General features: G+C 38.8%; 1 protein-coding gene across 5 annotated transcripts in view; it reads right to left on the reverse strand.

Moving 5' to 3' along the window:
* RhoGDI (rho GDP-dissociation inhibitor) overlaps positions 1-13,047 on the reverse strand; it is a 78,942-nt gene that overhangs the window by 30,398 nt on the left and 35,497 nt on the right. For all 5 annotated transcript variants that reach the window (XM_067149685.2, XM_067149684.2, XM_067149686.2 and 2 more), the window contains 2 exons: positions 11,448-11,557; positions 3,433-3,547 (listed from right to left, as the gene is read on the reverse strand). In XM_067149685.2, coding sequence (XP_067005786.1) covers positions 3,433-3,547; positions 11,448-11,557 — 225 coding nt within the window. The remainder of the gene's footprint in view (positions 1-3,432; positions 3,548-11,447; positions 11,558-13,047) is intronic.

Below are 13,047 nucleotides of genomic sequence, written 5' to 3' on the forward strand. Positions count from 1 at the left end.
CCAACCCCCCAATAAAAACACCACCAGAGAACATCACTCCCCGCACAATAAAGGAAGTCTACCAAGCTCTGAATAAATTAAAAAACTACAAAGCGCCAGGAGAAGATCAGACCTTTGCGGAAATCTGGAAATATGCAGGAAGATCAGCAATAGTTGCCCTCCATCAACAACTTGTCTCTATCTGGATTAAAGAAGAACTACCAGAACAATGGACAAGAGCCCTCATTCATCCACTGCACAAAAAAGGAGACAAAACCGATCCTAATAACAGGGGAATCACGCTCCTAGACATAACATACAAAATATTTTCAATAATCATCCTTAATGGGATAAGTTTACAACTTGAGAAAGAACTAGGAGAATATCAAGAAGATTTCAGACCTAGGAGGAGCTGTCCTGATCAGATCATGAGTCTTAAGTTGATATGGACTATAACAGGAGAAGAAACAGAGATATGGTGATAACATTTGTAGATTTCAAGAAAGCTTATGATTGCATCCATAGAGAATCTCTGTTAAAAATTTTAAGACACCTTGGACTACACCCCGAATTAATCAACATGATAAAAAGGACTCTAACACCAAATCAAAAGTGAAGTTTAGGGGTGAAACATCAGACACATTTGAAATTAAAACTGGACTACAGCAGGGAGACAGTCTCTCACCACTATTATTTACTGTAATTGTGCTCTAGGAATGGTTTATGAAATGTCCCCCAAAAATAAAGATTGGCTGAAAAATCAAAACAAATTGCCTGGGTTTTGCTGACGATTTAGCATTACTAGCAGTGGAAATAAAAGAAGCAAAAACCCAGATATCAAAACTTCAAAACATTGCAAGTAAAATTGGTCTCTAAATATAATTTTCAAAAACAGAATTTATGCCCCCAAAAACTAACACAACTAAAAGAAGTTACCTTAAATGGTAATAAAATCAAAATAGTAACTCAATTTAAATATCTTGGAGAAGTAATAACACATAATCTAAATGAAAAAATCTCAATCCAAACAAGAACAAATAGATTAGCTAAGGCATAAAAATTAACATGGGATATCTACAAAAAGAAATGTCTAACAAAGATGCAAAAATAAAACACCACAACACAGTTATAAAACCGGAAGCTACATATGCAGCAGAAACACTTCTTCACCTGAATAAACAATCAAAGACTGACAGAATTCAGAAAGTTGAAAGGAAGATTGGAAGAACCTGCATCAACAAAAAATACCAGGAAGATGGACAGTGGCGGATTATACCTAACAAAGTCGCGTACAAAGAGCTAGAACCCATTAAAGATACTATGCGTAAGAGGAGACTGGGATTCTTTGGACATATCATGTAAATGGATCAGAGAAGTACGATGGATCTGAAAGAAATAGGCCTTACAACAGAAAACACCACAAATAAGATAAAAATGAATACAAAACTCAAGAATACAAACCTCCGCTTTACCCTTACACGAAACAAACCAACAACACGCATATTTTCAACTGAGGAAAAGGGCACAAAGATCGGAACGTCCGAAGAAGTACTGGGAGGACCACAAAGCCTGAACAATCCCTTCAAAGAGACCTGAACGATGGACTGACTAAAGTGATCCTGTGTGGTCATAAAAGAAGAAAATAAAGTACTGACTTCAAAGTAAAATCACGTACAGTATCCAACTTAAAAGCTAAAAACATTAAAACAGATAGAAGAATAAAAGTGTAGTTCACGATAAAAGAAAAATCAAAAACAAATAACAAAACAAAACTTTACTTTTAAAAATTACAAAACACATCACTAAACCTCATAAAACAGATGAGGTCTACTGACTGCTCTTCATTTCATAGTTGTGAAAGGTTTCAAATATTCAAGAAGTTTATCACAATGGATAAACTGAGGAAATAAGGAGAAGGTTACAAGCAAATGGCTTTTGCCAGAGTGTGGGGGATAGACTGTGGAGCCAAGATGTCCCAAGAAATACACAGAAGTTCTGTATTCAACCTATTATGAATCAATATTAGCATATGCAGCAGGTACATGGATAACAACAAAGCAAGGTGAGATGAATTCCCTTAGAGGTATAACAGGGAAGACAAGAAAATATAGTCTTAAATGAAGAGGAAAGAGGATTCAAGTTTTATAACTACAGGACAGGATAGAAATAAGCAGACTGAAATGGTAAATGATGCAAATTCCACACCTCTCTGCAGTGTTCATATGAACTCTGTTGATGGTGATTCATCTGTCTGATAGGGACATTAAACATCGAGTCTTGGTACTCTTCAACAAGACAAGGTTATGTGCCAGCACCAAGTTTCACCCTCTCCCTACTAATATATAAGATTTAATTCATTTTATCTCATTAACTCCTCTGATGAGGTTGACTTCAAGAAAGCGATCGTTGTAAAAACTTGCTACGAAGATTCATCTCAATTCATACCAGACCCCACATAAAAAAATAAACTGAACAAGAGTAGGACACACATGATGCAAATGGGAGAAGACCCCGAGTTCTGAAGATATTATTTACAGAGAACCCAAAAGGAAACAGACTACACAGAAGACTTCGAAAGAGGTGGATGTATATAGTGGAGGATAGTATAGAGGAGAAGGAAATAAGACTTATTATTAGAAGCAGAAAAAGTGTGGTTGGAGACAGACAATGATGGAGGTCCTCGATCCATGAACCGACCCAGGAGAAACCAGAAACAGGAAGTAAAGAAAATCAAATATATAAAGTCAGTGATGAACAGATTCAGGTATGACAGATAATCCCACTTTTGCCCATTAAAACAATCACCACCACATCCAGAAACAAAAACTGCAGAAATGCATACAAAGTTCTCTGAAACAAAAATTCAATATGACAGTTATTACTCTCAACCTAATACTTTTTTTTAAATCACGATTTGTTATTAAATTGTTGGGTTGTGATCAGTTTTTAGGCATAATATTTATGTTGCATGTAAGCAAAAGAGAAGAATATTACAATTCTGTTATTTGACATTGATTTCTAACTTTCAGCCCTGCAGGAAAATGATGCTAGATTAATTATTTATGTTCATTTAGTGACCACATGTTTGAAATTTTACTTTATAATCCATCAACAGTCTATGTGCTAACTTTCATGACTAACAGGACCTTCATGGAATATGGACTTTAGCATATTTTTGAAAGGGCTATCATATCTACAAGGACAGATGTTACACAAGCTCTTCCTTTAGGATTAAGACATGGTAAAATTATGGCCTAAATATGCTGCTAAAACTGAATTCAGAGTCCCCAAAATAAAAACATCCATGCAAATTTTTTAAAAAAAGTGAATTTGAGCCAATGCAACAAGCTGGACAACAAAAGCAAAGCCCCTACTGGTCAAGGCTATGTTGGCAGATGTCCCAAAAGTCCACGTTTCAGCCCTACTCGCAGGTTATCCGTATTCTGTTCTTACCTGGAACTCCCATTCTGTAAGTCTTCTGCACGTACTTGAGCCCATGAACAATTTCCCGCTGAACAATGAACTCGATTCTAATTCTATATGATACACCTTCTTTGATGATAAAAACCTGGTGGGAGAATAGTAAAATATCAAGAACAAAACAGTTGTTTAAGTAATGGAAAAGAACAAGCAAGTGACAAATCAAGCAGAAAGTGGGAACATGAATGGGGAAAACAACTTGTCAAAACTGGAAGAGCGAACAACAGAAAAGGAAACAAGGACAATTTCAACATCTTTATACACTGCCATCTTCAAATAGATGAACTTTCCTCATCAACCCCAATTCTTATCAACCCCCAACAAGCTAATTTCTACCGTATGCAGCAAAACAAACGACAATGGCAAGTTATTTAATTGCATTGGTATAATCATCATCAGTTAACAGTCTCCAGTTTTCCAGGTGCGGTGTATGAGCGCATGTCACTTCAGTCGATTCAGGTACCATTCTTCTTCCTGTACTTTGTTCCAATCCACTCCTCTTTGTTCTAGATTTTTTTTTACTTGTTCGATCTATCTCCTTCGACGTCTGCCTCTAGGTCTTTTACCGTCTAAGGTTTTCTCCAACAATTCCTTAGCTCTCTCTTTGAGTCCAACACTAAGTCTTTTGGTGATCTGTCTCCAGGAGTCTCTGTTTTGGGCATGGTGACTTGCATGCTGCAAGCTCATCCTGGTCAAGCTCTTAATCTGGTTCATCCATCGTAACGGTGCACGTCCTCTAGGTCTTCGGCCGTCGACTTTTCCCTTTATGATGAGTATTTCCATTGCCTCCTCCCTCCTGGCAATATGACCAAAATATCTGAGTTGTTTTTAGTAAATAAAAGTCGACAGTTTTGGTCTGATGCCGAACTATTGCAGGATAGATTCATTAGTACGGTGTGCTGTCCACAGTATTCACAGTAATCTCCTATAGCACCACATTTCTAGAGCATCAACCCTGCGGCGATCTGCCATCTTCATCGTCCACGTTTCGAGATAGTGAAGACCAGAGTTCGAATGAGGGCGACCTTTGTCTTGGAAGTGATGGAGGTGTCCTTCCAGATGCAAGTAAGTTTTGCTGTTGAATTTCTCGCGATCGCAATGCGCTTACAGATCTCAGGTTTACAGTCTCCGGTATTTGTGACAATAAATCCCAGATACACGAAGCGACTGACAACCTCAATCAGCAATTCTTGTTATGGCAAGTCTGTTGTTATTAAAACGATCTACAATCATCACTTTGGTCTTTTTATTGTTGATTTCAAGACCATATTCTCTGCTTCGCTCGTCTAACCTCCACATGATTTTTTGTAGTTCTTGATCATCTGTTGCAATTATCACAGTGTCATCCGCTTATCTGAGATTGTTAATTTTTCTGCCATCAATTGTGATGCCATCACTACAATCTTCGAGAATCTCTCTCATAATGTACTCACTGTATATACTGAATAGGACGAGGGAGAGAATGCAACCTTGTCGCACTGCCGCAGTGTTCGAAAAGTACAATTGTTGAATCAGGTACACTAAATGTCTCTGCGTCCCCATCTCAATGAGTATAGCCCAAAGCTTTGAGCATTTCACCTTGTCAAAGGCTTTTTGTAGTCCACGAAGCACAGGAACATCTCAATATTGTACTCCCTTGTCTTCTCTATAAGCTACTGGATGTTTAGGATCTGCTCACGAGTTCCTTTGCCTGGAACAAACCCGGTTTGTTCCTCTGATATTTGTGGAAGTAAGAATGTCTTCAGCCTCTCGTTCAGCCCCATGAGCATGAATTTACTGGCATGGGAGATGAGGGCTATCGTTCGATAGTTTGCACAGTCAAGTAGAGAACCTTTCTTGAACAGTGGTATGAAGATGGAGTGGCACCACTGGTCTGGCCAATTTCCAGATGGCCATATCTTCTGACATAACTTGGAGAATGTCGATACCTAGGTCACCCATGTTCCTTAGGATTTCAGCAGTGATTCCATCTTGGCCTGGTGCTTTCCGGTTCCGGAGCTTTTTTATTGCATGTTCCACTTCTCTAAGGATCAACGTCTGTTGGGTTCTGGTGACCTGGCATTGGTTGTAGGTCATCAGTGAACAGCTTGATCCAGTATTCTCTCCATATTCTGGCGATGTCCGCTGCATTTGTGATATTCCCTTTGTCATCTTTAATAATCTGCGTCTTTGGTATAAATTCTCATGCTAAATATTTCACCTTGTCGTACACTTCTGCGCTGTGATTTTTGGTCATGTGTGCCTCTAGTTCAGCACACAGTTTCTTAATATGTTCATTCTCGTCTCTTCTACAAGCCTGTTTGATGTCATTGTTCATTTTTTCAATTAGTCGTCCTTGTTCTGGATCTGCAACTGTGAGCCGGATGTTAACGTCTCATTGCTACTGAGCAAGAAACCATTCTCGTTTCATGGTCATGCCATTTCAATCTTAATCTGATTATAGTATCACATAACTATTCTCTTATTTGAATCTCTTGGCGAATCCTCTCGTTGCGGACCTTACCTCTCCTACCTTTTTGTAGCATTGCCCAGAGGAATTTCATTTCTACAGCTTGGAGCCTACTTTTATCTCTGCCTGTGAATACAAGTTTCAAGGCCATAGGTTGTTATGGGTAAGAAGTAAGCTTGATAAAGTGTCCGGTGGCTAGTATTGCAATCTGACTGTCCCAGAGGAGAATTCTAACCTGATAGTAAAGGACAGCTCCTCTTTGAACTCTGTGATTTCGGCATTTGATTGGTTATCTTCAGTCAGGACACTACCGAGGTATTGGAAGTGGTTAACTTCTTACAATTTCTGTCTATCTACTGTGATATTTGCCACTGACTTGTCTGTTGAGTGTCATAACTGTTTTCTTAAGGCTGATTTAAAGTCTAAATTCCTTAACCCCTCAGCGCCGACCTCTATACGTGGTATAGACCCATACATGGTTTCGCATTTACGGCTATAGCGCCAAGAGTTTTGGTGTTATGGATATGCAAATTGTTTTGTTTCCAAGAAGACATTTTCGGGTTTATCAGTGTTCTAAATAAGAATTGAAAATCGTTAAAGTGTAGTTGCTTTTGCAAGGATAAGTATTTGTCAATTATGTCTGAGCACCAATCCCTGCTTTTTTAATAGTCCGTTTGCTTCATTCGTTCCCACAGAATAAAATAAAGAAATGATGATCTGAGAAGTTTGTCTTTACACGTGATGTTCTTTGCTCTAATTTTGTATTAAGAGTGCGGCTTATTTATTATATCTGTCTTTATTTCTCAGCTTGTAACTCTCGTAACTCTCCACGAGTGCTCTGTGTAGGCATCAGTTAGTGCTGCTTTCTGTCAAACGACACGAGAAGCAGTTGTGCATGGTATATATATAGTTTTAAAGACGATGTATCGACCTTTTAATCTGAAATATGTATCGAGTTGGTTTGATTCGTCATAAATGTTATTCCCCTCATTCAGTTTCGTCCTGCTGCTTTCGGTCCCGCTGCAGCTTCATCAGCTTGTGTGACGCACCACGCTCAATGGCTAGCTCCTGCTGAGAGTAACGTGCTTGAAATATTGTATAATTCAACTGAAAGTTTAGTCGGAAGTAGTAGTGGCAGTATTAGCAGTAGTGATAATGAAATAGGTGATGTGGCTGTGACCGATGCAGTGGTAAATGATGAGAGTGACGATGAGGAGGAACCAGTACTTGGAAATTTCGTGTAGGAGACTATAGATACGCATACAGGTCAAAGGGAAGTTTTCAAGAGTGAATTATGATTCCTAGATTCTCCAATAATATTTAGACAAGTCACAGGGACATACATTGAGCAGTTATCTTATCAGTTTCAGCTGATGGAAGGTTTGTTTACGTAGTACAAAATACGCTTCTCGGGCGGAAAACGAAATATTCAAGGCCGGCGCGCATCAGATAATACAGTTCCAAGGTTGCAGGAAATACGTTTTATCAGGAAATTAGCACCCAAGAGTGAGAAATCCAAACATCAGAGACGTCGTATCGCGTGTTCAAAACACGGTGAAAAGAAGACATCGGTGTACTGCTGCCAGGAGTGTGCCTTGGGTCTCTGTCTCAAAGAGTGCTTCGAACTCTATCACACGGAAATAAATTACTAAGGAAATGTGAAACAATTATGTAATTATCTTCATGCACATAGTTCTACCATAAGGAATTCCAAATTTCGTGAATATCGGGCTACTCTTATACTAGTAGTAACGTTTTAAGTGAATCAATGTATTTCAGTCGCGCGTAGTTGAAATCTTATCCGGCCGCAGGGTAGGAAGCTCTTTAAACGGCTGCGACGCTGAGGGGTTAAAAAGACAATTCCAAACATTAATCTTTCCTTGAACTTCTTCCTCATTACCTCCCCAAATCACCACATCATTTGCAAATGCAAATGCCTTGAATGCACAATTCTTGCTGTGCTGTTTTACCCTTTTCATTATCTCATCCATCACTGTGATAAATAGTAAGAGGTGAAAAAGTGCTGCCTTGTTGCACTCCTTTACTTGTTAAAAACCAGTTGGAATAGCCATTTCCTATCCTTACACAGCTCTGGCAGTGTTCATACAACATTTTCACTTTACTGATAAGAGATACTGGAATGATGATCCATCTCGAACAATCCCAAAGTTTATACCTCAATATGCTGTCATAGGCTTTTTCTAGGTCCAGAAAGACAGATGACATTTTTTCCCCTTTCCCAATGTTTTTCCATTATCATCCTAACAGCAAAAATGAGATCTGTTGTTGATCTGTCACTTTACAACCTGTATTGTTCTTTTTTGAAGCTGTGGTTCAATGATCTTTCGTAATATTTTCTATATCACTTTTTCCATCAACTTAAGTCCATGAAAAAGGAGTGTGATTCCTCTATAATTGCCACATATCTATTTCCTTTCTTGAAGAGGGGGACTATACAACATAATATGGGTTCAAAATGTGTACTATCACATGAGATATATTGTTCATCTTTCTGAAGATTACTGAACGTGTTAAAAATATAAGTGTAGGTCGGTCATCTGTCTTGAAAACTGATTATTTAAACATATCCCATATGTAGGCATCTGGGGAGTAGGAAGGGAATGGAGTTCCTCGAGAAATTAGGCATCTCCAAAGTGCTACTGCAGAACGGTAAGCACCTCCCCTGCAGTATGGGCTGTAACTCCATCTTGCTGCATCCACTTTCATTGGAAGGGTAAGTTTCTGGCGCAACAAACGACAACGCATGTCCCACACAAACGGGATAATAGTGAGGTGTCTGTAGACTACACGGTCCTCATTTCTTGGATTCTGTGCAGCATCTTTGATGACATAAGGACCCGATATTCCATGAACAGACACGGCGCACCAAATTATAGCCCCCACCTTGTGTAGCGGTTTCTGTATAACGACATCAGGCTATTCACCCTAGAAAGAGAGTTGTTAGTCGGTTGATGTAGTAATCAAGGTGAATATGTCTCATCTGGAAATCATATTGCAGAAGAAATCTGGATCCTTATACATCACAGACAACACTCTGCTGCAATATGCAATCGGGCTCCCTCATACCTTCTGTTAAGACACTGAGCAACTTTAATGCGGTATGAAAACCAAACCAGTTCCTCAAACAACCGCCAAACAGACCTATAGCTCAGGGTTCCAATGATGCTCGTCATAGACTACACTTTGGGGACTGTGGAAGAAACTGACCATCATTCTTGTTTGTGGTGACTGTTCTTTCGTTGACATATTTAAGACTGAACCAGTATGACAGAACTTATCAATGAAAGCTAACATGGTTCTGTTACTCGGTACCTCCTTATTAAATCATTCCTCGTACTGTTCTTTAATGTGAAGCTGTCTCCGCCCATTCTTATGCCCCACTCCGTATGACCAGAAATAACATTCCATGATAAACACCACCTCCTCTTATGAGAACCTTAATTGCGGAAATCAATGCAACACTGAATTTGCTATATATCAAACTATTGTATACAATAAATGAATGCTTCATTGCTAGAGAAATATGGAGATGAGCAATAATTTCAGTGTTGTTTGTTTTGACGCATACCGTACCTCTCAGCTACATCAAGAGGGCGAACTTCAACACTCAAGTCTTCAATCTTGATGTGGGATAAGAAGAAAGCTAGATAAACACAGGAAAAATGAAGAAACAAAAAGATAAAAATGTACATGTTGAACATAAACAACTCAAACCAAGACACAAAACAAAAAGTACAGGACAACCAGTTTATTTTGTTCTAATGCATACCAAAGAAAATTTAACAAAAAAAAAAAAAAAGCATGAAACAAAACTGTAAAAAATAATAATCGTATGGCCTCAGCTACCGTGTGCAGACATTTCAATTTGACGCCATCTGGTTGTCTGCTCGTCAATTTCGACGTTCCGTTTTACTCTAGGCCCACTAGATGGCAGACCGAGTAAATCGAAACTCTCTTGGGCGTCTATGGCTGAGATTTAATTAATTTTGTCGGGTAAACACCAAATGTGTCACCAGAGATCTTTTACATGCCGACATCGTACGACATGGAGTGTCGAATGGACTTTTTTCTGCCCTTCAAAAATCCGACTACCTCTGCCGGGTTTGAACCCGCTATCTTGGGATCCGGAGGCCGACACTACCACTGATCCACAGAGGCAGCTAAACAAAACTGTAATAAGTTTTATGTGAATGTTGATATCATGATCATAACTACAAGACCTCCAGTTTTACATGGAATCTGAACCACAGTGATGCAAAATCCCACTTGCATTGACTGGGATTCAAACCCAGCCGCATTGGTGAGAAGCAAGTGGCTAAGTCAGTCTGCCATCACACCTCTCAATTGAAAAAAGAAGAATTGCTCGTTGAGGTTATAGTGGAACAAAAACAATTACAATAAATATCAAAGAAATATAATTTCATAATGATTTTTATTGACGGTATAAAGGAATGCTAACTACTCTCTTTAACCCTTAGCCCTCGAATTCAAGTTCTCTGTGTTGTCTCTTTTGGTTTCATACCTCGCGGTAGTTTGTAGGCTGAAACCGCTGTAAACGGCGATTTCTTGAAATCTGGATCTGTTGATTTATAATTGTGCCAGCCGTCAGCATCGGGCACATGTTGGGTTACAGTACACAAGACCATCGCCAGATGCTATTAGAAATATTCATTAGGGTACAAGGAAGGAGTAGAGGTGTGAAAATACTGCGGTTTTGTGTGTTATCTGACATACATAACATTGAACAGTACACTGTACATGACTAAAGGAGCACACGGTGACCATGTTTACCATCGCTCGAGCTTTCGTGTGTATGAGTGGATGGCTGACGGCTATACTGGCATGTAAATAATAGATTTTTGACCATCAAATAGTATTTGGATTCTACAAAGTTCCATGCTGAACCAAAAGATGGCAGTATAGGACAGCATCGTGTATTTTGCTGGCTAAGAGACGGCAGATGAGCTGTGGGCAATAAAATGTCATGTCATGTAACCGGAATGGGAACATCATAATGTCGGGTCTCATCCGACAGACGAGGGGTAAGGGTTAAAAAACACCAACAGTGCAAACAAAACTTCTGGCAAAAAAATATCAAAATCGTAAAAATCCTATGAGAACTGTGTAAAAATACAATTATAGTTTTCATAGAAAAACATGACTCCTTTTCTTCATCTGTTCCCAATTATTCACAGCAGTACCTGGTTTTGTAAAGTAATTTATAATCAAGATATCATCATCCACACAACGCCAAACATCCCACTATCTTTACCGATTGAAATGCAACCTACAGCAGATCTCAGAAAACTTCCAATTCAGAAAAAATGGCTACTGCGAACACAATTCGTCTTCCTTCCTCCATCTGCTAGGCAAATATCTTAACAATTGCTCACAATCATATATAAAATGGATACTGGGAATCCTACAATCTGTACAACTGCCACAATTTCCATACCTGCATATGCCATAAATCAGATGAAAGATCTCAAAAATTATTAATACAGTACATTAAAAATACCTGTTTCTTAAGCTGAGAGAGATCACCAGTAAGATCTAGTTCCACATCAGGTCTGTCTGTAACGCACAACACTAATTTCTTCACGATCACCTTGCGTGGATCATCTGGATCTGTAAAATGACAACATAACGTATGATCTCTGCTGATTTTGTGGAATGTGGAAGACTGACAGAAGTACATTTCCAATGGCATTACGCTACTACAGATTATATTTAAGATACTGCAACAAGTGTTTCCCCATTCTTAGAAAGTATCACACAGCTGGAATTCCTGGCATTTCCTGCACCATATTGCTGCTGTTGCTAAAAGGGTTTTGATTAGCGCTTATCTGATGGCTTCCCATCTGGACAAATGAGGTTTGAATCCCCATTGGTTTCAAGCTGGAAATTTCACGTGAAAAATCATGTGCTAACAGGAAGGCATACCTGCCAACTTTTAGAAACCAAAAATAAGAAGATTTTTTAATTCTTCGATTTCATCGCATATATTCCACTACAATCTACGTGAAAAAGGTAAGGATAAAAGGCATACATATCTACAGTTACAATGTGAATTGGCCATTACATTTAAAATCTTAATCTAAGAAAACATAAAAATGGTTACAAGAAAATGTACCCAATCACTCTCAATGACACTTGTATACAAATGATAATATTTATGTCAGACCAACACACACAACAAAATGCATAATATCGTATTTTCTCACGTAATTAACGCACTTTTTTGACGAAAAATACAGGCGAAAACTTCGGATGCATAAATTATTCAAGGAATTCATATCCTTACAAATTATTTACAATTCATTTACATTTAAAAGATACCGCACATAAAATATAATATAAATACAACTGTTCAACTCACTTGCGGTTATCGTCATTTGACGTAAAATTCCGGCGTGAGATTTTTTTTTTCTCTGAAAAGTCAAATAGGTACATAAAGGTAAGTTAGACACGTGGGTCTGAAGTACCGACACTAGAAAATATTCTTCTCGTTACGAGCTGACAATACGACCTGAATGACATACCGGCAAAAAAAGAAAACTGTCCAACGGCATAAAAGAGAACTGCCCAATACGAGAAGGGCCGGGCATCGAAGGAGGGACCCTGCTACATTACCCCAAGCTGTTCGTATCCAATCTTGTATGAGTGACGTGTCCATTCACCCCTTTTCTTGAATACGAACATGGATTAGTTGCGGAAATTTTGCTTTAGGCATGGTTTTTCGTTTTAGAACAATGTAAGGTGCAATCTTTCTGCCATCAGCTGTTACAGCAAGCGAGTACCGGTACATCGTTATTTTTTGCTTCCGGTAGCGTGTGCGATAATACTGTATTGAACGTTGCCTACGCTATAATACAAGGCCTTGAAATGCACTCATGGAAACGAGTAGCATCCTAGTTCACCATTCAGCCGCTAGGATCGCGTTCTTGCCCCCTTGTATTCGCATGGCCGTGTATGTCAATAAATAAATTATATCCTAAATAAAAAGAGCTGAATGTTTTTGCGAGTATTGACAGTACTTTATTTATTGAGCGGTGCTGCATTGGCTTGGATATGTCACTGAAGTTTCAAAACTTTCCTTTTGAGGGGCTTCTTATCAA

The sequence above is a fragment of the Anabrus simplex genome, chromosome 6 (genome assembly GCF_040414725.1).
Source record: "Anabrus simplex isolate iqAnaSimp1 chromosome 6, ASM4041472v1, whole genome shotgun sequence".
NCBI lineage: Eukaryota > Metazoa > Arthropoda > Insecta > Orthoptera > Tettigoniidae > Anabrus > Anabrus simplex.